Consider the following 24,678-nt stretch of genomic DNA (forward strand, 5'->3'; position numbering starts at 1 on the left):
CTTTAAGGCTACTGAAGCTCATACCATTAGAAACGACAAAATACTCTAACCCTTAAAAAAAAAAAATCCTTAGACCTTATTTATATTAAAGCTATAGTGTTGGAATTGCAAAACATTCTCCACTAGGTCAGATTCTTTAATAATTAAAAAAGAAAAATATGCAAGACGTTTTCTTTAAAAATCTTACCTTTTAAGAAATACTTTATACATTTTTAGAATAGAAAAATATTTTTCATTGAAACCCAAAAAAGTGCCACTTCTCTCAAAAAAAAAACAAAACAAAACCCCAAGACATTCAAATGACATATATGATTCAACTCCCTTTTTAATAAAGACTATATACATAAGCATCTCCTTGTAGGTCTGCAACCCTAGGCCTTGTTATACAGATATCAGTTTTTCAAATTGAGAATCTACCTCAACTAAGAATTTCTCTTTGTCTTTTGGAGAACTTATGCAGAGGTATTAAAGACTTAAAAAGAAAAAAATAGTTGTAACCATATAAAAAGCCCCCCCATCAACTATTTTAAAGACTTCAACCATATTTTCCCATTTTTATATTTTATTCAAATAGCTAACACTTTTATTAACCATACAGTATTAAAAAAAGAATTCAAACATCCAACAATAAAAGAGGTCTTAAATAACTGTGGCAAATTCTATCCTTTTAAGAGTACTTGCATATTTAAAACACTTTATTAAGGTGTGAAAGGGAAAAAAGTTTCACAAAGGTTGACTGAGGTGATTATCAATGCTTTCAAGTGAGAGTAAAACAAATCTTAAAATACGCATTGAGAGTCAATTACTGTCCATCTTAATTTCCTTTCATCTGAAATTCAGAGGTAATGTGTGTTCACTTTAGGGAAGATTTATATATGAAAAAGTAAGTTTATTAGAAAAATAAACAACTTTAAATTTTACAGTATTTTCCACTTCCAAGATTCTTTCAGATAGAGCAGATGTGCCGTATGATTTAAACATGATCTGATTTACAAAATCTCATTTAGTCCTATTTAGTAAAACAAAACAAAATACAAAAACAAACGGCGAAATGTTAGTAACTATTAAGAACTCCAATGTAAAAGTTAAAAAAAAAAACCCATCATTTGTTGCATGTACCTAATATGGCAATATTTACTCTGATGTATATTAAACAGCTCACTGAAATTTAATGTGCTTATTACCAAGATAATACTATCATATTAAAATATAAGTTGTGCGGTCTGGCTTTATTTTTCAGAAAAACTTATCAACTATAACCAGGGATTGGCAAATTTTTCCTTAAAAGGTGAGACAGTTAAGTATTTTAAGTTTGCAGGCAATAAAGTGTCACTACTCAGCTCTGCCACAACAGGGAGAAAGCAGTCACAAGTAAATGAATGGGTATGCCTGTGAGCTGCAGTTTTGCCTGCTGCTGAAAAGACAGTGGATTTTGAATAAGAGACTAATTATTTCAGGTGCCATATTACAAATATGTCATATATTGGGGGGGAGGGGGGGCCACAGGGGTAGGAAGAATAATATAGATGGATAGCTATCACTAAATGAACACTATAAAATAAAAATTTCCACACTTGTTTCCCAATCATAATTGCATGTGTGTATATATGTATACACACAAGTTATAAAACTATTTCATTTTGATTCAATATTCTTTTTGGTGTATAAATAGTATCAGAACAAAGTCAGATAAGCAGCAGAGTATCTTGAGTGACTGAGTACTCAGAGGCTAATCAATAACCATGAAATTTGGTTTGGACATCTTAGTATTTCTACACAATGGGAAAACTAATCTATTCGCTGTGCCCCTGAAGAAAATAGATGTATATTTTAGATGTTTTAAAATTTAATTGAATTGTTACAATTTTGAAACTAAATGTGATTTGCTTTGTTTTATTAGAAAAAATACTCAGGCAAGGTCTACAATCATCGGTCAATTAAGAATGACTTACAAGAACATGAGGCAATAAAATAAAAATACAGGTACAAACTATATATCTGAAACACTTCTATTTGGCAATTTTATAACAAATCAAAATTTAAAAAGAACAAAGGAGATTGCAGATTACTTCGTAGATACAGAATAAAGCAACTGATGAAGTGCTTAAGCAAAAGAAAACAAAAAAATAGTAAGAAAACACACTGCTTTTCTTCTTTTTAAAAATAAAATCACATTTGCTACAAGTCATATGAATAATACCCTTATTAAACAACCATTCCAGAATGTCTTATAGAAGCAGTGCTTTTATTTGCACTTCATTTAATTTTATATGACTCACTTCATGTATATAGCTCTTCACCCCATTGTTAACGAATAAAGTCTCCCATAATTTTTATTATTTTTTTTAAATTTTTTAAAGTAAATGAGAAATGACTTATGTATCATGGAACCTTTCCCATTTTGGAACCAAAAGGCTTATTAATTCTATATTTTTGTCTATTCTTTCTTTAAAAAATTTTAGTGTAAAAACTGCTGGTTTTTATATCACTGTAGTAAAGTGAAAACTCCTTAATCAGGAGTATTTTCTGCAGTTTGACTGCATATAACCACATACTTTACAATATGTCCTTCCAACAGTAAGGAAATAATTGATTTCACGGTCACTGTCAGAAATGAGTGCCATAATTCTATTATGGGTATAGGTCCTCCCTCAAAGACTTTCTGGAAGGATGTTCAATGTGTTTTGTTCTTACAGATATTAACAGTAGTACATAGTCCCTTAAGTCTGCAAAAGACATTTATTGTTAAAGAAGGTGCTTTATTAACAATTCCTCTGGCAGCACTAGTGAATTACAATATCCTTCAATATTATCTCTACCCATAATATATACATTTAACTTTTCATGCCTCTAGAAAAACATCTACAGTACATTTCATAATATAAAAATATATTACAAATCTGCTGAATTATTTACAAGCAATGTTCTATTATCTCTATGCAACATTTGTTTGATACAATACTAACAAGTTACACATATTTCCATTTCTGTAAGTTAAAAAAAAAATCCATATGGCTTCTTGCTTACCAAGCAAGAAAGTGATTTTATTTTCCTTTTCAAAACCAACTTTGGTGCATAAAGGATTCAGTTTGAAGATACTTTTAAAAAAAATACAGTTTTTCTTATGTTAAGAAAAACCAACTCATAAACCAAATGCTTTCCTCAGAAAAAAAAAAATTAGAGGCTTATATAGGTTAAAATGAAAATATGAGGGTTATTCAAATAATTTGAAATAAAGGTTTTTCAAAAACCGTTAACAGATTAGTTATATAGGTAAATATTAACATACTGTACTCCATGAGAAAACCCTAGTCCTGAAAGGGGAGCCACCAGACATACTGCAACACTCTTTAACAGAAATTTTCAGCCCTAATTCGATAGACGAATTTTTAGTTGATTGCAAATGTCGTTCACTGTTTGCTTAAATACAAATTGAACACTTTTCTTATCAGAGTTCTGCAAAAGAACACAAATGGCAACCAATCACATCTATTTATCATAGTTGAAAGGTAAATTATCTTTTGATAATTTTCATTGTCTAAATATTTCCTTACATGACTTCAAATCAATAGACACTGTCAAGACAAATATCCTTACAGTGTTTTTGGTATTTTTAAGGGCACATGTTGTAATTGGTTTTCTTTTCAATATAAACTACTGTAATCACTAAAGGGTTTTTTAAAAAAAAAAAAAAAAAAAAAAAAAAGGCAGCTTAAAGCAGCAAGCATGCAAAGCCTTTAAGAAGCTGTTCTACTAAGTTGCCAGAAGAGTGTTTGCTCAGTCTCCCACAGTACCATTCCATGAAAATGTGGATATACAGTAATATATTAATATATTCCACAGAAGAGCCTACTTCATTCACAGAATGTTTACACTAAGCATAAATATTATTCTAAATACTGGATTTAAGGGGAAAAAAAGGAAGGGGGTTGACTCTAATGTGCAACTTTTACTAAACCCATTGTCAGTGACTAAGACTGCAGGTGTCCCCGCTTGTTTGCTTTTTATGTATTTATTTATTTTTTACCTCTTCAACCTCTTCTGCGGCATTGTTCTAGAAAAAGAGAAAAAGGAGTATTCTTTTATTCAATTGAATGAAAAACACATTAAGTGCTTCAAAAATACAAATATGTATAAGAAATAGGCAATGTGATGATCACTGATCACCATGAAAATTTATTTCCAAAGCATTCACATGATGGATATAAATTTAGTTACATAATATATATACCTTGTTAAGAAATCCTTTTTATGTAGCCTGATAATGTGTTTCTAAAAAAGAATCTCATGTTTAACACATACATTTTAACCATACTTTAAAACTAACGTTTAAACCTCAAATAAATATGTCCTTTTTACTCTCATTTTGAAGTTAATATATTTTTGGAAGGTTTGTCATGCTTTCATTTTGAGATGTGCATAAGCTGTAAGTTATTTCTCCTGAAACAAATTAGAATAATTGCTTTTTCCCCTCTTAATTTCACAAGTTTTCCCAGTCAAAATCCAGGCATTGCTAAGATGTTACACCACGGCAAATGTAGTGGGTTCGAGGACTCTGTACCACTTTAGAGTAGACTTGATTCTAATTTCCAGAATAGTAGAAGCATGAAAGTTTAGCCTCAAGATTAAATGTTAAGATGGGGTGGAGGGTGGTTTACAGCTAAAGAAAATTAACACCACAGAAGCACCAAATATATCTTAAGAACATCTTCATTACTCCAGAAATCAGTAATAATTGCAGAATTATACCCTGAAAACAGGTGATGCAAGTCCTATGTACTTCTGGACATCAGTTCTGAGCTTGAATGATTTTTATTTGTCACTTTCACCAAAATATCTTAATTGCTTCCTATATAGCATAAGAACAGCAAAAATAAGCTGATTCTGTGAAAAAGGAAGACCCTTAGAGAGTGGGAAGTAGAATGCAGGGCAGACACACAGAAGTTAGTCTCAATCTTATAATTAAGATTCATGCCCCTTTGTCAACTCACTGCTTAAGGCATGTTTACTACCAGTCTTGGCTCTCCCCAAATACCACTCTTTTCGAATGCAAATTTTAATCACTCCCTTCAAAGAATAAGCAGAAATAAACCCTAAATTAGGTGCCAACAAATAAAGAATATTCAATTATTTTTCTTTATAAAGAGAAAGGTAAATCATAACTCTCTCATATTTTTGGTAGTGAATGTCCCTCAATCTTTTCCTTTAAGGTCATTTCACTATTCTCTCTGCTAGTTAATTTCTTGCTAACCTAGCTCATCCCACAAAAAACAAGTTTTCATTATATTTAGGACCTTCACCAAAAGATGCTTTAAAAGTTTGGAAGAGTCTCAATGTTTCCACACACAGCAAGGCCCATTATGTGAGAATTTCATTCTCAGAAGATGTTTCACATTCCAAAATGTTGAGTCATGGAATGAACAAAACCTTCAAAGTATTTGTTTCAAAATTTGGCATAAGACATAGTATCTTTACAATAGCTGAAATTCACATTTGAGATTATCAATTATTATGTCATCTTACTCGTACCCAACCTATTGCTATATAAAATATATACTAAACTAGAATTCCTTTTTAAAATATATAAAGTTCACTCATTAAGAGTGCCTTTTAAACATTTTCACCACTTTTTTAATCACCCTAGTATATGTCATGTGGATAGAGGCAGTATGGAGTTCAGCCACATCCTAGTTGTGTAACCTCTTGCCTCAGATTTAAGCTACTTAACCTCTTGCCTCAGATTTCCAATCTGTAAAACAGACATAGGAACACCTACTTCACAGGACTGCTGTGAGGATGAAGTATATGTAAAGCACCTAGCACAGTGACTCAGCACATAGCCAGAAATGTTGGTCTCTTCTCCTTCCCCCCCTATACCTTCATATGCACAGCACACTAAAACAAAGGTCAGATCAGAAAATTGTTAGAAACGTGAACACTCCGAGCTACCTCTTAAATAAAAACACAGTAATATTTAAAATGCTCTTTTGAAAAGTTTGGCGAGAGTACAAGTTTAAGAATTTCAACCATTAATGGTATTTAGGGCACATGCGATATATTCCCAGGTCAACACGTCTGATATTATAAAAAAGAATTACCTACTTAAACAAAAGGAACTTATTTTCAAAATACTATGTATATCACAATTTAAGCTACTTAAGGTAAATTTGGAATTAACCTGGCATATAAACTTTACCAAAATATTACCCTTCTAGTCTACAATTTATAAATCGTTGTGATGTAATTTCCATACATGAAACTCCAGAAAGCAAGATATGCTTGATACTGAAATTCAGTACTTAAAAATTAAGTCCTAACTTTATATCCAAAATTTAAGGAGATTTAAGATTACAATTCAAAAACATAAAACATCAAAGCAAGAATTAAATTACCTGTATATGTTTGGGTCCAAAAGCAAGGCAGTATCTTTGGGTAGCTTTGATAAATGAACTACTTTAGTTTTTAACTGATGTCGTTCACTTTCATTCACCCACACGTCAGGCAGACTACGAATTAAAAAAACAAGTCATATATAAAATAACATTAATTTTAAATTTACCCTTCACATTACCCAGCTTTTTCTGCTAGTCTGACTGAGGCACCTAGGTTAACAAGCTTCTCAGATGCCAAGGAAACTCAGTGATCTAAGTAGTGGGATGTAGAGTCCCAGCAAAAAAATGGCAAGGTGAAATTTTAGGCATAAATCTGGAAATGAATTATGAATTTTTGATGGCAAAGCCACATCAAACTTAGAAACAAATATTAGAACACACTGTCTGTCTTTTAGTTTGCTAAGTGGAACTATATCTGAGCTTAACTTGATGAAAATCTGACACCTAGTTTCTTTCTGAAGAAATAAGAAATAAAAACCCCACCAGATTAATTTCCACTTTAAAAAAAAGGCACATATAACCAAAATCCTGAATTAAAAAAAATTTAATCCTATAGAAAAATTCAAATAAAATGATTTTTATATTTGCATTGATCGATTTCCAAAATACTAAGAATACAGATATTTGAATATATTTTTTAAAGGAACTGTTTATAAACTTAATATAAAAAGGGCTCTTACAAATCAGTATGAGACAAGTGAACGCTCATTAGGTAAAAAGGAACAAGAGAGACAAAGGTCACAAACCATTAATTCACCAAAGATACAGTTTTTAAATTATCTTGCTCATAATCGAAGAAATGAAGAATGTAAGAATGCCAATAGCCAGTGTTGATAATAAGCCAGGGAAATAAGCTCTCTAATGCAGTAGATGAGATCAGAAATTGGTACAAACTTTCGGGACGGCGATGCCTATCAAAACCCATAACATTTTGCATACTTTGTAAATAAAGCCATTTTAATGTCTCTTTTTTTAACAGTAGAGAAAAATGGGTAACTTTAATGTTCGGTAAAAAGGAGTTCATTAAATAAATTTTACGCGCTATTTCAAAATATTTTAGAGTAGCATTTCCCTAAAACCTGGAAGGGGCGGGGGTAAAAGGAAGTGGAAAACATGTTCTACACTAATAGAAGTTTGACAATCACAGGATTTTTAAAAAGCTAAAGATGGGACTTCCCTGGTGGCGCAGTGGATAGGACTCCACGCTCCCAGTGCAGGGGGTCCGGGGTTGATCCCTGGTCGGGGAACTGGAGCCCACATGCATGCTGCTACTAAGAGTTCACATGCCATAACTAAGGAGCCCGCCTACTGCAGCTAAGACCTGGTGCAGCCAAATAAATAAATAAATAAATATTTAAAAAAAAGAAAAAAAAGCTGAAAAGATTTCTTTACTTCAATATGCTAACATGCATTGTAATCTTCCAAATCTATTTTTAAAGCTCTTAATTCACATCAGATTCATTAACATCTCTTTAGATTGGAGTCTGGGAAACAATATTACAGAAAAATATTTAATAACAAGTGTTAACCACATATTATTAATTTTTAATGAGATTCCACTCATTTGAATTTATTCTATTCTTGATGCTGATAAGATTTCTCTGATACATCTTCATTACCTTTTGCAACAACAAAAAAAATCATTTTTGAGAATAAAAGGAAAATTGAGCATGAAATTAAATTAAGGAGCATTTGGGCCAGAATTGCTCTAATAAAAGGGTACTAAAACTCAAAAGAAAAATTTAACACTCCTGGAAAACTGACCAATTGTTTTTTTCTATAAAATATCATTAATTGGGGCTTCCCTGGTGGCGCAGTGGTTGAGAATCTGCCTGCCAATGCAGGGGATACGGGTTCGAGCCCTGGTCTGGGAAGATCCCACATGCCGCGGAGCAACTAGGCCCGTGAGCCACAATTACTGAGCCTGCGCTTCTGGAGCCTGTGCTCCGCAACAAGAGAGGCCGCGATAGTGAGAGGCCCGCGCAGCGCGATGAAGAGTGGCCCCCACTTGCCGCAACTAGAGGAAGCCCTCACACAGAAACGAAGACCCAACACAGCCATGAATAAATAAATAAATAAATAAAATCTTTAAAAAAAAAAAAAAAATCATTAATTGTGTGCTGGAAAATGTTTAGAAATTTTTAAAATAAATGATTCAAACAAAGGCACAACTAAGGTTGCTTGCACCCTATCCTACTTGAGGGTCATTAAAAATTCTAAAAATAATCACAACCTAAAAATGATTAAAAATTGCTTTAACAGCTTACATTAAAAACAATTTTAAAAGCTAGTTTTAAAGCTTATACCTTTAGCCAGTTACTCTTAAGAGCTTTTACAGATTATCTTTTTAATGCTGACGACCTCAAAATGTTTTGTGGTTTCATTTCTGTTAAGTCTTTTATTTTGAACCCAATAGCTTAAGTAATTTTTGAGTATAAGATTTTAATAAAAATAAGACTGATCAGTTTATTAGTTATATATATAGTATTCCAAATACTTACATGTCTTCAGGCATCCAATGAAGCAAAAGTTTTATCTTTCCAGAATCCTCTTTTCTCTTAGCTATTACCTAGTAATGATATAAAAGAAATCATAAAACTATTTATAAAAGATCATTTTAATATGTTTAAAAAACGCTTTTGGTCCTAATCAAGAACTTAAGTTTTCATGTCCTGGACCAGATATTACCACCACAACATCTTGTTCTGCCCTGGTTTGTAGCAATTTCCCACCTTTGATCATATATTTTCACAAAAGAAAAAGAAAAAAGGAACTGAAGTAGCTGTGTACAGCCAAATACTAAAACCATATTATCTTTGAAAATGCTATTTATTTTACTATCTACAAAGTCTTTAGCTGAGCGAGACTGCCAACCAAGAATCCATATTGGCTGCAATACTTTTAAAGAGCAAATGAACAGTAAAGAAAAAATAATGCTAGAAAGGGAGAGGTCTCCTTTTTAGGATTAAGGTATTTGTCGTTTGCTTGGGAGTTTTCTGTTTGTTGGTTGATTTCTGTTAATTTAAATGAAACATTAACCAATCAGTGTTCAGTTCAGTTAGGAATCTACCTAAGTTAAAGTGTGGATCAACCACAACATAAAGACCTATATAAGTGTAGTAAAAACAATATGCTTGTCACTCATAACCAGATTCAGAAAACTAAGGTAATGATTTTTAAAAATCGATCAAAATGGTATTTTATTAACTCTTAGAACTGCCATATTAACCAAATTAGCTCTTTAGTGTTTTAAAAATCTAAATCTCAATATTTTTACCAAGTTTAAGTTCCAAACAGCCTCACAAAATAATGTCATGTGTCATCCTCAAAACATATTAGAAGTAAAAACAGCAGTTCATACAAATATAAAACAGTTTCTAGCCCCATTATTTAAAAACCTATAGTTAAAGTACCCTAATTCTAGACTCGGTAATGGAATCAATTAAAAAGCTCAAAGACAGATCTGCAGATGCTAAAACAAAATATCTCTACAAAGAAGTAAGATATAAAAATAATGCAATGCAACCAAGTATAGCAAGCCAACTGACTGGTAACTAGGATTCTGCTGACCTCTTCTGGAGACGGCTCAAAAGAAAATGTTTCAATTAAAGAAGACAAATTAGGCGAACTGCACAGCATAGTACCTCACATAAATATTTTTATGCAAATCTTTTCACTATAAATATGGTTATTTCCTATACAAGTTCATTTGGTAACTAGGAAACTTACATTTGCAGTTAGTATTGAACATCTGACTACTGTTTAACACAAACTGCCTCCAGCAACCTTTCCAGTCCTACTCATGGAACCTTAGAGAACTTCCTCACCTAGCTCCAAGGAAGACCTTTTCCCATTAGGGATGGTTCTTCCTTCCACTTCCCCCAGGAAAAAGCATTCTTCAGATTATACTACACCTTTGTGACTTTTCCTCAGTCAAGGTACCTCTGCCACCCCAGTGTCGCTTGGGGGTGTGAATCACTCTTATTCCTAGGTTTTTAAAATTTATGATAAACATAGGTAATCAATCATGTTCTTAAATCCTCTCAGATGTTTTCTACAGCTCGAAAACTTATTTTCATCTTCAGACTATTTTCACTCTGAGTAAATTTTAAGTTTTCTTCCAGACTCCTAATATCACATTTCTAGTTCCTTCATTTTTTTGATCATCTTTACTCCTGCCATGGTGAGCCTAAGGATTTCATCCAAAGAGCTGCTCTAACGAAAGCATGAAGCTGATGCTTCATTTTTTAAAACACAACCTTATTTATCATCATCACCTCTACTCCCTAACATGTAGAGATACTTGTTCATTACTAGACCATTATTTCATCAGATTTATTGCCCTTTCAATCATTAAATGTTGACAGGCCCCAAACCTCAGTCCTTTGATTTCTTCTCTTTTCTATTTAATACTTCCTAGGTGATCTTATCCAGTCTGATACCTTTAAATAACACTAATACGCTAGAAAGTTCTATCCTTATCTGTAGCCACACCTCTCCTCTAAGCTCAAACTCTTACACCCTTTTGCCTACATGACAGAAGCACCGGATGTTCTATAGAACGTGCTGAATTACGGCTCTTGATACTCCCCTCTCCCCGAACCTGCTCACCTCACAGCCTCTATTATACGGCAGCTCCATCCTTTTGGCTAGCTGCCCAGGCCAGAGACATTGGAGTCATCCTTTCCTCTCGTTATCACACCTGACATCTGATCCATCCATAATTCTTGTCAATACCACTTTCAAAAGATATCCAGAATCTAACCCTTCTTAGTATCTCCACTGCAACCATTCTGGTCTTTTCTCACCTGAGATACTGAAAAGACTGATCCCTTCTCTCCCCAACCCTGACCTACAATCTGTTCTCAATACAGAAACCAGTGTGAGCACATTAAAACCTACATGAGAGGAAAGAGATCAGTGAGTCCTCTTAAGGCAGGGGGCAGAGGCCGAGATGAAAAAGCTACACCAGGAATGTTCTGCGTGACAGGACTGTTCTACAGCTCAGCTGTGGCGGTGTGCTGGTTTCACAGGTTAAGTACAACCGTCAACACTCACAGAATTGCATATGTATTTTTTTGGCCGTGCTGCGTGGCTTGCGGGATCTTAGTTCCCTGACCAGGGACAGAACCCAGGCCCGGCAGTGAGAGCCACTGGACCGCCAGGGAATTCCCTTGTGTACTTTAAATGGGTGAGTCTGTATTTATTATATCTCAATAAAAATTTTATTTAAAAGAAATCACAACAGAGTATGGCTACTCAAACTCCTCCAATGGTTTCCCAACACACGCAGAACAAAAGCCAATGTCTCAGTCCAACAAGACTCTCCCCATTGCCTCTCCGAATGCTCCTACTCTCTCTGCCTCACTTGTTTCCTCCAGCCACACTGGCCTCCTCACGGCTTTTCAGACACACTTGCATGTCCCCACTTGAGGATCTTATGCTTGATTTTCCCTCTGGCTATGATGCTCATCCCCCTAATAACTGAATGGCTCATACCCTCACTTCCTTTTAAGTTTTTAATTTTACTAATTTATCTTGTTTATCATGTCTCTTCCACTAGAGTGTAGGCATGGTTTCTTGTTTTGTTTTAGTCTGTTTTGTTCACTGCTGTATCATTAGTACCTGGCACATGTAGGTGCTCAATATTTAAGTAAATGAACAAATTATCCCTAATGCCACACTCAGGGTCTGGTGACCACATCTTACTGACTAAAAAAGAACAATAATAATAGAAATCAAACTTACGGCTATCAAAGAGGAGAGGGAGGGAAGGGGGAACAAATTAGAAGTATGGGATTAACAGATACAAAATACTATATGTAAAACAGATAAGAAACTAGGATTTACTGTATAGCACAGGGAATTATATTCAATATCTTGTCATATCCTATAATGGAATATAATCTGAAAAAATATACGTGTGTGTGTGTATGTATGTATATATATATGGCTGAATCACTGCTGTACACATGAAACTAACACAATATTGTAAATCAACTATACTTCAATTAAAAAAAAACTCATGGGGGCTTCCCTGGTGGCGCAGTGGTTGAGAATCTGCCTGCCAATGCAGGGGACACGGGTTCGAGCCCTGGTCCAGGAGGATCCCACATGCCGCGGAGCAACTGGGCCCGTGAGCCACGACTATTGAGCCTGCGCATCTGGAGCTTGTGCTCCGCAACAAGAGAGGCCGCGACAGTGAGAGGCCCGCGCACTGCGATGAAGAGTGGCACCCGCTTGCCGCAACTAGAGAAAGCCCTCGCACAGAAACGAAGACCCAACACAGCCATAAATAAATAATAAAAATAAATAAATTAAAAATTAAAAAAAAAAACTCATGGATTAAAAAATTAACTTATTTTGTATCTGACATGCTTTTATTCAGTAAGATAATTAAAAGTCTACTTTATCAGATCATCATGAAATATTTTATGATTACAGTCAATCCTCTGCTTATTTCAACTTATAAAATGATTAATATTTTCTATCTCCTATTAACAATACATAAATGTAAACTTGGATAATAAATATTAGATTTCAACTTAAAAAAAAAAAAGAACAATTATAGACCTACCAAATCATAAATGTATGTTATCAAATTCCAAAGGAGGACTTCAACCATCACTGTCGAGCAAGCTCCTGATCTCGCTGAATCCCAACAAAATTCCCAGCACAGACATTTCTACTTTGTCTTCATTCTTATTTAGATAACTATATTTCCAACATTCTTTAAAAGAGCATAAGTATGGTACAACTTTCCTTAAACCCAAACTCACACCATTATGTGCTCCAATCTCAGAAAAGATTCCCTTTCCTTTGTGTCTGATCTTCTACCTTCTTGCCTTTAATTTTGGAAATCAAAATCAAAATTGGGCATTTTGAATTGGAAGTATACATAAAAGAAAAAATGAAAATATAAGAAAACCTCATTATTAGAGGAGATGGGAAGAATAAGAGATTCAAACCAGTAGAGATATCAATACTGATCTTTTATATTTAAATTCTCATGCATTTTGATTAGAATATATAAAATAAAACCTAAATTTAGTATATTTTCTATTTCAACAGGCAAAATTAAATAATCTCTCTTTCCGGGGATTCAAATCACCAAAAGTCTGGTCTAAAGTTTATTTCTACTAACTGACCTACACCAAACTATAGCAATATAAAGATGACTGGATAATAAAAATGGCAGGGGGCATGAGAAGAAAGAACAGCTCTCTACTAACTCCTACTTAACCAAAAAAATAAATTCATTATTTCCTTTTCAAATTCAATACTTTTCTTTTTCCAAGTAGGACAACACAGTTATTCAACAAATATACTGAGTTCCTACTATGTGTCAGGCACAATTCTAGACACTTGGAATACATTCACAGAACAAAATAGATTAAAATTCCCTCCTTCATGAACATTTCATTTGATGGAAAGCTTTAACACAAACTTTAGATTTGCATTTTATGCGTGATGGAGGAGCATGCAGCACATCGGGATGTGAGTTAAAAGAAGTCTAACGCTCTCACTTTACCTGCAAGGAAACCAGAGGTCAGAAAAGACACCTAGTTTACTTAAGGTCAGAGACTGATCTTCAAGTGCCTAGTAGCCCAAATGCCACCCCAATATTCTTAAATAGTTCAAATTAAAGGCTACAAAATTCAACGTAATCATTAAAATGTCAAATTGTGGGAAATATTTGAAAAAAAAAAAATCAAATACTTACAGTACTATGAAAAACAACACTGTGTCCCTTCCCTAAACTTTCTATATGAGCTGAGAGGTTAAAGCATATGGCTCGATGTCTTATCGCATCCAGTGTTTGTGCATCGAAGAAATCATGTGGTCGTGCTAAAAGTCAATATAAAAGAGGTAAAGAATATTTAGAAAAATATCAGTCTCCAAGCAGCATATTAGTAGTCCATTTTCCACAAAAATATGTAATAAGTAAAAATGACTGAAACAACGAATAAGTATCTATCTAGTGTTTAAATGCAAGATTTTCTTTGCTTTCAAAACACAGAACCTAGCTAACAAGGTAAGGATGTACAAAAGCAGAACTCCAACCAATGAGTAAGTGTGGGTTAATTCTGCCCCTTGGTGTGTGAGGTTCTAGCCTCTGACCTCACGATTGCTTATTTCAGCTACTATCTTTTTCATATAATTTTATATTTTACTCCAGCATCTCTCCTGAGCACCAGTCCTACATTTTCAACAATCTGATAAACGTCTCCATCTGTGCACTACACACAGATCTCATGCACCTCAGCCAAACATATGAAATACATTTCATGAATATTTTACATTAATATGCAATCAAAAATTTTTCCAGATTTGACACAGTGGTCATATTATTTTGGAATTTTTGACAAGCATTTTCTTGATTAAGAATAACTCTTCTAACAATAATCTAAGAAAATTATAAATGCTGTTTTTTTTTGTTTTTGTTTTTGTTTTTAATTTTTTGGCCCTGCTGCCTGGCATGCGTGATCTTAGTACCCCGACCAGGGAGTGAACCTGTGCCCCCTACAGTGGAAGCACAGAGTCTTAACCACTGGACCGCCAAGGAAGTCCCATAAATACATTTTTAATGCCAATGAGTCCACCAAAATTCTAACTCTCAATGCCACCAGTTATTAGCAATGTGACTTTGCACAAACTGCTTGATCTACCTTAGACTGCTTCCTTATTTGAGAAATGAAATATAACAGCTATAGATTATGAATAAGTAAAATAAATGTATATGAAAAATGCCTTCAGTCATAACGCAGTTTAGATGAATACGCTTACACCATTTATTAAAAAATAAATTCACAAACTTAAGAGTAAGCAGTCTTTTAGTATGATCACAACAAAGTTAAACATTGAAGATTTGATAAAAACATTTTTAAAATTTCTATTTTTATCCCACTAATATTATTATAAATGTGTTGTTTTTATTCCTAATAAAAACACTGTTCAAAGTAAGGAAAACGAATTTATTATTTTACAGTTGTGGAGCTTTCTAATATATGTAAAATATCTCAAGATCATCTGTAATTAAAAAGTAAATTTTACTGACAATAAAAGAAATGGCTTGATTTCCTGGTACAGCATATTCTGAATTACATGTATGCTGATTTACCACACTATTCTGACTTACCACTATGTGGACTGAAATTATCTCTACTATTCATGGAGTTCACTGTACATCTACACAAATCTAACAGCTGGCATACTCAATAAAACAACGTGAATAGCTCTTTTCTCATTGGATTTTTTGCTCAAAAGGAAATAAACAAAACACCAGCTAGTGATAAACTAACAGAACCCACAAGACTAAGAATGCAATGACAATGGGAAATCAGTTAAAAAAAAATTAAAAAATTTAAAAAAGAGAGATTTATGGGAGAGAAAAAAGTCATGATTTTACCTAAAGCTTAGAAACAAATCCCCTTCCTATTTGATCTGCTGCTACTTGGGGGAAAAATGTATACTTTCTCCATGCTCTCCAAATATGCTTTTTCCTGAGAAGGATAAGCAATTAGAGAAAATAACAATAACTCACCCCTCTAAATCATTCAAATAATCACTCCTCACTCAAGATTCAAACACAGAAGTCATCACTTAAATTAAATTCAGAATAATAAAAGCGCCCAAATTTCAGATTCTATGCATTCAGACCTTAACCATGTTATGTCCACTATTAAAGTGTCAAGAATACTAAACTAAAATAACAGTCTCCAAAGCAGGTGTGTGTCATGATCCATTAGAGTGGGGAAGAAAATAATATCACTTCTGGATTTTTTTCATCTCTGTTTTTCAGTATTCCTTCTTGGTAATTATAATGCACACTAGCAGTGTTACCTATATATACTGTATAAATACACACGTTAAGATTGGGTGCCCAACCATTTTTTTAATGAGCTGTATAATGAAACACCTTTGAAGACGACAAAAATAGAGACTCTTCGCCTGTGGTTCAAAAGTATACAATCATCTAATTATGTTCTATCCTAAATATCAAGGATACATCTCATAATTTGATGAGTAAGCACATAACCATTGTACATGTGTGTCACAGCAAGACTGTTAAGTAGAGAGACTACACGTAGCTTCGCTATTCACACATACCACTTTGGAGCAGACAGGTTACTTAACTTTCACTTGATTTTTATCTTTAACATGTTCAAATTTTCTAAAATATTGTTAGAAATACCAACACTGTCATAATTTGTCTTAATTTAGAAGAGAATCAAAGTAGCCCTCAAAATCTAATTACAGAGCTTGTATTCTAAGGCCACATATACTTACATTCCCTTAGCTACTATAAAACATACATCACTGAATTCTCACAGTGAAAGACCAAGATCCTATCTGTTCATTACTGTTAACAAAAATAGATAAGCAGAGTTGAAGAATGGTAAAAACTGAATTTGCATGAAAGCCCAAGACAAAAACAAAACCATCTAATACACACTGATTTTCAGTGAAACACTTACGTAATGAGCGTCGTCTTTTGTTCTTTAATTTCCTCCTTTTGTTCATTCCAGCTTTAGAAGGAGATTCTTCTTTGGCCTTTGGCTGGCTAGAAACTTTTGAGGAGTTCTGCTGACTGAAGTGTGTGGGTACATGGCGAGCTAGCCCTCCCTGAGAAGCAAAGCTGGCATTGCAGCCACCAACAACACACTAAATAAAAATTAAAAAAATGTCAGGGATGCTGTATAGGACACATGCAAAATATGAACGAGTGAATATTTCATATTTTCAGAACTAAATCAGTAACACTACAGAACTAATTCCAGAAAGGATCTATGAGGGACTAGTACAACCCTTTCACTTTATAGGTTGCACAAAATAATACAGATTAAGCAGTGACAGAGCCTGGAAAATTTCATGACTCCTTAGTTTACTGCTCTTCCCACCATGTGCAAGACAAAAATAGTGGAATCTTCGTCCCAGAAAAATCTGGAGTTTAATCACTTTTCTAAGAGGAGCAGTAAGTTGTTTTCACATCAAAGAATTAAGACAATCGAACTATTACTGGGATTCCTGGATTTTCAAAGTTATTTTTATTTTAAGATATATGCTACTTCAGGGAGTTCCCCAGTGGCCTAGTGGTTAGGATTCCGGGCTTTCACTGTCGTGACCCGAGTTCAATCCCTGGTCAGGGAACTGAGATCCCGCAAGCCGCGGAGCCACAAAAAAAAAAAATATATATATATGCTACTTCAAAACCTTCATCAGGCTCCCAACTGCTCTACACTGTTGTAACAGACAAGAAAGAAATACTGACTTTTAAGCTACTGGATCTAGTCAGTCAGAGAAGACATCCTGTACACTCAGGGTTGGTCTTATGCAACCCTCTATAAGTTCCATTAAATATTGCCTCCTCAGCCTTCTGTACTTGCAAGACAGAAAACAAGAGGTCAACTTAACTACCTGTCACCTGGCAGATCTGCTATTCCAACAATGAATGCAGAATGTTTGGATATCACTAAAATTACAATGCTCAAATTAGCTACAGTACAAGTGTGTGATTTCTAGTTAGATCTTAGAAAATAGTAATTGCAGGTCTTCTAACAAATGAATGTTACTAATTAAAACAAACATTTTCCAAAATGATCCCCAAATAGCAAAATCCACAGCTGGATTGCTGGTGGGTTTCTATTAGTAATTTATTAAAGTTGCTTAGTTTCTGACTTGACAACAAAACTCCAGGTATGCAAATTTGCCACGTATGCCACTAAATGTATCCATCACATTATTCCCGGGTGGTTCAACTTAATTACATTTTTCTAGATAATACCGCAAAAAAATCCACATGCTTCCAGGCTCTTTCTTTCAATCTAGGCACCTCTACCATTTTAAACTTCTAAAAACACACTACAACCCTCTCTTAGTAGAGATTATAACTTTATTCACAAAATCTCTCTAAATCTGCCCACGTGAAAGGGAGCTCATCCTCTTTTGAGGACATCCTCACACTTCCAGAGCATAATTAGATAATTTATCCCAACTCATCTTTTCCATGCATTTTGAAGGCAGGAACATACTTTTATGAATATATATATATATTACCAGAAGCATCTTGCAAATCACAGGTATTTCTAAATATACTGGCTTATAGATTCTGATAAAAATCAATGCTAGCTAAGACATTTCACAGCAAAATCCTTATATAGTGCCATTAATAATTATTCTATTTATTTCAATATACAAGAGACATGTTATGGGCTCTAACTGTACTCAGCATTGCTAACAAAAGGTTAAGAGGCAGAGGAATGACTCAAGATTTTAGTTCAAATACTTATCTATTCTATATTCAGTACTATGTAAGATGCTAGAAGTATAAGGATGATTAAGATACAGTTCTTGCCCTGAAAGTGCTTACATGTGATCAGCAAGACATACATACAAAGCAACAGCTTCAAAGGACCTATAGTCAGGGGTAAGGCACAGAGTGTTATGGGAATCCTGAAAAGAAGCAATTAGCCATATTCAGTGCTTACCAATTCATTTAATTCTTACAATCCTATCAATAGTGTGGTCCTCAGATAGCCTACATCAAGAATGTTCAGCTACAGATTCTGACCATGAGAAGTTTAGCATCTAACGGATGCTGAATTCTTAGAATTTAAAAACTTACTACACGTATTTTGAGTACCAGAAAAGAATAATGCTTTTTAAAGTTTCTGTCTTCTGTAGATTACCACATTGCCATAGAACACCACAGTCTACTACAGAAGCCACTAGCCAGATGCTGCTACTTAACATTTTAAATAAGGCTACTATAAGAAACTGAACTTTTATTTTTGTTTAATTTTACTAATTTTTTTGAGGTGAATTTCACATAACATACCATTTTAAAGTATACAATTCAGTGGTATTCAGTGTATTCACAATGTATAAACAAATACAAGGTTATACAAGGATAGCTCCACATCCTTGCCCAGACTTGTTATTTTCCATTTATTTTATTAAAACCATCCTAGTAAGAAGTGTTATCTCATCGTGGTTTTTATTTGTATTTCCTTAATAACTGTTTTAATTTTTAATTTAAAACCTGATATTCAGTTTAACTACTGAAAAACTTTTAAATATGTTTGGAAAACCTGAGTGTGTGAATCTACTTCTCCAACTGCAAATTTTATGAAATCTAAATACAGATGAAGATGGGGGGGGTGTTAAGAGTTTGGGATTAACATATACACACTACTATGCATAAAACAGATAAACAACAAAGCCTACTGTGTAGCAAGGGAACTATATTTAATATCTTGTAATCACCTACAATGGAAAATAATCTGAAAAAGAATATATATACATTTTATATATATGTATGTATAACTGAATCACTTTGCTGTACACTTGTAGCTAACACAACACTGTAAATTAACAACACTTTGATTTTAAAAAAATAAAATAAATAAAGATGAATTGTTTAGCACCTGAATTAAGAGTGCTGAAGTAGAATTGCCCTAATGGGTTAGTTTTACACTGTCCAATACATTTTAGTCATTAGACATACAGCTACTTAGCACTTAAATTGTGTCTAGTCCAAATTAAAAAGTGTTGTAAGTATAAAATACACACCAAATTTGGAAGATTTAGTACCAAAAAAGCAGAACATCTTATTAATTATACTGTATATTGATAAGGTATTGAAATGATATAATCGGTTAAGTCAAAGATATTACTTAAATTATTTTTACTTGTTTCAATTATTTTTAACACAGCACTGGAAAATTTTAAACAACACATTTGGGTCACACATATTTCTATTCTACAGTACTGCCTTAGACTAAGCCATGCAGTACTTATTTTTCTTTTCAATTTTAGATGTCATCCCTGTATTTCCTAACACCTATCCTAAAAACATACTTTAGGGCTTCCCTGGTGGCGCAGTGGTTAAGAATCTGCCTGCCAATGCGGGGGACACAGGTTCGAGCCCTGGTCTGGGAAGATCCCACATGCCGCAGAGCAGCTAAGCCCGTGCGCCACAGCTACTGAGCCTGCGCTCTACAGCCCGTGAGCCACAACTACTGAAACCCGTGCGCCTAGAGTCCGTGCTCTGCAACAAGAGAAGCCACCGCAATGAGAAGCCCACACACCGCAACGAAGAGTAGCCCCCGCTCACCGCAACTAGAGAAAGCCCACGTGCAGCAACGAAGACCCAACGCAGCCAAAAATAAATAAATAAAATAAATTTTTAAAAATAAATAAAAAATAAAAACATACTTTAAATAAGCATATTTTGTGTCCCATGTGTCAGATACTTCAAGGAATACAATATAAATAAAACAGTCTTAGCCCTTGGATTCCCAGTTTAGTACTGGTTATTCAAAAAAATTTGTTGAGAAACTCCACATTTCAAATTTTAGAACTGCTACGTGACTACAGTTAAAGCAGCAATGATAATAACAGTTCAGATCTAAGTTCTCAGGTTTAAATTGAAAGGGATTTTGTGATATGAATCCACCCAGGATTATCCTTAATTACAAGGGCCCAAATAGGCTAAAAGATTCATTTTGTCCTGGGTTCCTTCAAAACGGCAGAGAATAAGCCCTGGTAGTATCTAGAAGTGAGAGAGTAAATATCGCAAGTTTATTTTAATCAGCAATGATTCAATCAATGCTCAGGACATAAAATCAATGAGAATTCTAATAGAAAATTGTTTTATCTTTGATTTTGATTATTCATCAGTCAAGAATCAAAAACAAATCTAAAAAAGAAAATATAGAAAATACAATGAGAATTTAGAATGAGAGAAAAAGAGTACTTTTAATGAAAAGAAACACAACAGAATCACACACCTTTCACTAAAATACAAATTCTTTTACCCTAATAGAGAAAGTAATTTTAAGCAGCATCTAATCAATATTCCACTCATTTAGTGTTTATCCCAGAGAACAAGGTGAGAGACAAATCTGCTGCCTCAAATGGTCTTAGTACCTTAGTACCTTCACTCCTCTTAACACAAGCATTTCATGGTGCTGAGTGATTTTACTGTTCAAATATTCAATGTTTCATCCACACATACAACAATGACTACTGAACTCAAGCTACCACATATGGTGCTCTGATTAAAAAAAAAAAAAAAAAAAGCCTGTTTGAACAATCAGGGAAAAAAACTGGCTGTTGGACATTGAGTGTTTTAAATGTTCTGTCTCCCAAATCCACTGAAACATTCAATATGTCAGCTACTCTTGTGGGCAAGTAGCTGTTATAAAATTTGAAACATGGAATGACAGTTTTTTCAAACAGATTTGTTTGAATGAAGCAACACTAAGACTGTCTTTGCTAGTACAAAGACTGTCTTATTCATACTCATATTCCCGTTAAGTAGTATGAAAATCTACAAGGGGCGACTGAAACATAGAGCAGAAAACACCAGTTTCACAGAAGATATGGTAGTATTTATTAGCAGGTAATCTAAAGGAAAGCAAAAATTCCAGGTAGAAACGTTGGTTTCTTAGTTTTGACAAATGTACCACAGAATGTGAGATGATAGGATCGGGGGAAAAAATTGGGTGAAGGTACATGGGTACCCTCTGTCCCATCTTTGCAACTTTTCTGTAACTCTAAAATCTTTCCAGAACAAAAAGCTTTTAAGATTCTCAGGTAGAAAGCGCAGCCTATACAAAACCACAATGAGGGCAAAATGTGACCCATTTGAGATCTACAAGTAATGTAGTATGGCTGGAACACTATTTCCTATGAAGGTAAAGTAAGGGAATAAATGAGAGTAGAGAAGCAGGTAAATATCAGATATGCTATTATGCATCATGCTAAGAAATAGATTTTAATTTAGAGAGGAGTTATCAAGGATTTCAAATAGTAATAACTAAGTGAACATTAGAGTAACTGGGAATAATAGAGTGAGAGGTAGTAATAATACTCAAAATACACTGAGAGGCAAGCAAAGCGATAGAATTTGCTAATGCATGGCGGGGGTGGGGCGGTATAGGAAAAGTTAAGAGAAGAATCAAGAATATTTCAGGGCTCTTAAAGTCAGGGTAACTGGATGGAAGATCTTACTATTTACTGAGTCTAAAATAGAACCATGTCTGAAATGGAAAACCAAGATTTTGTACATGTTAAGTTCAAAATGCCCTATTAGACATCCAAGCTGAATATTCTATTCTGGAATCCAAGAGGGAAAGTCAGGGCTAGAGGTAATCTGGGAGTAATCAGAATATACACAGTATTTAAAACCAAAAGACTAGATAAAATAAGAACCCCTAGGGTGAGAATTTTTGACAGCACTCTCCAACATTTAGAAGTCAGGCAGAACAGAGGTCAGCAAAGCAGACTGGCAAGGAGCAGCCACTGAGTTTGGGTGGGGATGAACAACAGGCAAGTGTGATATCAAGGAGGCCCAGAGAAGAAAGAGTAAAAACAAGATCCCATATGCAACATGCACATAGTAAACACAGCATACATCTTTCTTCCCCTGTGCCTTTTTTCCTCCTTTCAACGAGCACTGAATTGGTAACCTCATTTACCAGAGAAATATTGCTTAGTTATCAGCTTTTATAACTAACAAAGTTCACCTAGTGTTATAATAAGCGGTATTTCTCTTACAAGGTCCCCCCATAAGAGAAATATCTTGTAAACAGAAGTTCTTAAGCCTGGGTACACATCCAAATCACCAGAAAGATTTCTTTAAATATAGCAATGACTGGCAGCACATCCCAGAGATTCTAATTTAATTGGTCATGGGTGCAACTCAGGCACCAGAATTTGAATATCGAGTGGCACAGCTCATATAGTAAAGAAAGAACTACCTCTTGATTCTTACCAGATTTCCAAATAATGAGATCCTTACCATTCTCCAATGGTGACCAATCGGTTTTTCATTTCTGGGGGGGGAGAGGAATCACCTTTTGTTTTTCAGTATCATCATATTCACTGCAGCTATTTTCCTTATTTTACTCAAACTGTACCATCTTTGGTCAGTGGGAGCCTCCTAAAAACTGTCTGCCAAGGCTAGGGAACATGAGAGCTTCAAATACACAGACACACAGAGAGACATACGAAAAGGTAAAGGAGAATTAAAGCTAGAACCGGGTGCTTAAAGCTTTGTATTATTACAGGGAATGTCTGTTGAAAAGCAAAAGATTCTCACCAAAAAAAAAAAAATATATACATATATATAATTTAAAATATATATATAATAAATATATATATAATTTTAAAATGTATTTTATACATGTATCTGTGAGGTGATGGATGTATTAATTAACTAGATGGAGGGAATACTTTCACAATTGACTAATGCATATCAAATCATCACGATGTACACTTTAAATATCTTACAATTTTGTCAATTATACCTCAACAAAGCTGGGGGGAAAAAGCAAAAGATTTTTTAAATTATCAGTATCAACTAACATTATAAAACAGGTTACAAAGGAACTGAAGGAAATTATTTCATCACCCATCGCAGTGAATGATGTATTATTAGCATCACTATGTCCTGTAAAAATTACCAGAATTTGCCTGTATGCACAACTGTAAGCCACCCACAGTGATAAAGATATAATAGTTTAAGTCTGGTTTGATAAAATTTCTTTTTTCTTCATCAACAATTTAGGCTAGGTTCTTGATTCCAAAACACCTAAAAAGATTGGCTATTTCATGTATAAGGCCTGAAAGAAAATCTGAGTTTTTCAAGCAATACTCTAACACAATAAGAAGTCATTCAGACGTGTCACTATTATGAACGAAGCCAATCATGTTGAGCTGCTGGAGACTAGTTGCTGAGGAAAACTTACAATAAATTCATTAACCCATGACAATTAAGTGACTACTAAGTACTGTGTTCAAAGTAAACAGAAATACTAGAGTAGAGTAGGGGAGAAACAAAAAAATACTAGAGTAGGGGAGAAACAAAAAAAAAACTATGGAGCCTATCTGAAAAGTACAACTATGTAATTTCTAACATACTATACAAATTTGTCCAGACAAGCCACTGCCACACTGGCAAAAAGGGAAATCAAAACAATCACCAAACATGCTGTGTATGACTAATTTTCATTTTCTTCAGTTAAGTAAAATATTTCTGAGCATGGTGAGTTGAAGCCAATTAGCCATGATAATGCTTAATACCAAATGACTAAGAAGAATCAAAATCACATTAAAAAAAAAAAAAAAAAGACCAGAGAATAGTTGAAAGAATTCCAAAATCCTAGTCCTATAAACACATGTAATGTATTCCAAACCTTTAATAATGAAAGGTTTCACTACATTTAACAAAATGGCAGCAGCAACTCCCCTTCACACAAACTCTAAATGCACATACAAA

The 24,678-nt window shown here is 34.1% G+C and overlaps 1 protein-coding gene across 2 annotated transcripts in view; it reads right to left on the reverse strand.

The window, feature by feature from the left end:
• Positions 1-730: 730 nt before the first annotated feature.
• The window catches only part of AEBP2 (AE binding protein 2), a 61,048-nt gene continuing 37,100 nt past the window's right edge, over positions 731-24,678 (reverse strand). For both annotated transcript variants that reach the window (XM_061205601.1, XM_061205600.1), the window contains 6 exons: positions 16,871-17,057; positions 14,116-14,240; positions 8,894-8,961; positions 6,393-6,506; positions 4,028-4,054; positions 731-3,456 (listed from right to left, as the gene is read on the reverse strand). In XM_061205601.1, the coding sequence (XP_061061584.1) occupies positions 3,411-3,456; positions 4,028-4,054; positions 6,393-6,506; positions 8,894-8,961; positions 14,116-14,240; positions 16,871-17,057 (567 nt within the window). In that variant the 3' untranslated portion in view covers positions 731-3,410. The remainder of the gene's footprint in view (positions 3,457-4,027; positions 4,055-6,392; positions 6,507-8,893; positions 8,962-14,115; positions 14,241-16,870; positions 17,058-24,678) is intronic.

The sequence above is a fragment of the Eubalaena glacialis genome, chromosome 11 (assembly GCF_028564815.1).
Source record: "Eubalaena glacialis isolate mEubGla1 chromosome 11, mEubGla1.1.hap2.+ XY, whole genome shotgun sequence".
Taxonomy (NCBI): domain Eukaryota; kingdom Metazoa; phylum Chordata; class Mammalia; order Artiodactyla; family Balaenidae; genus Eubalaena; species Eubalaena glacialis.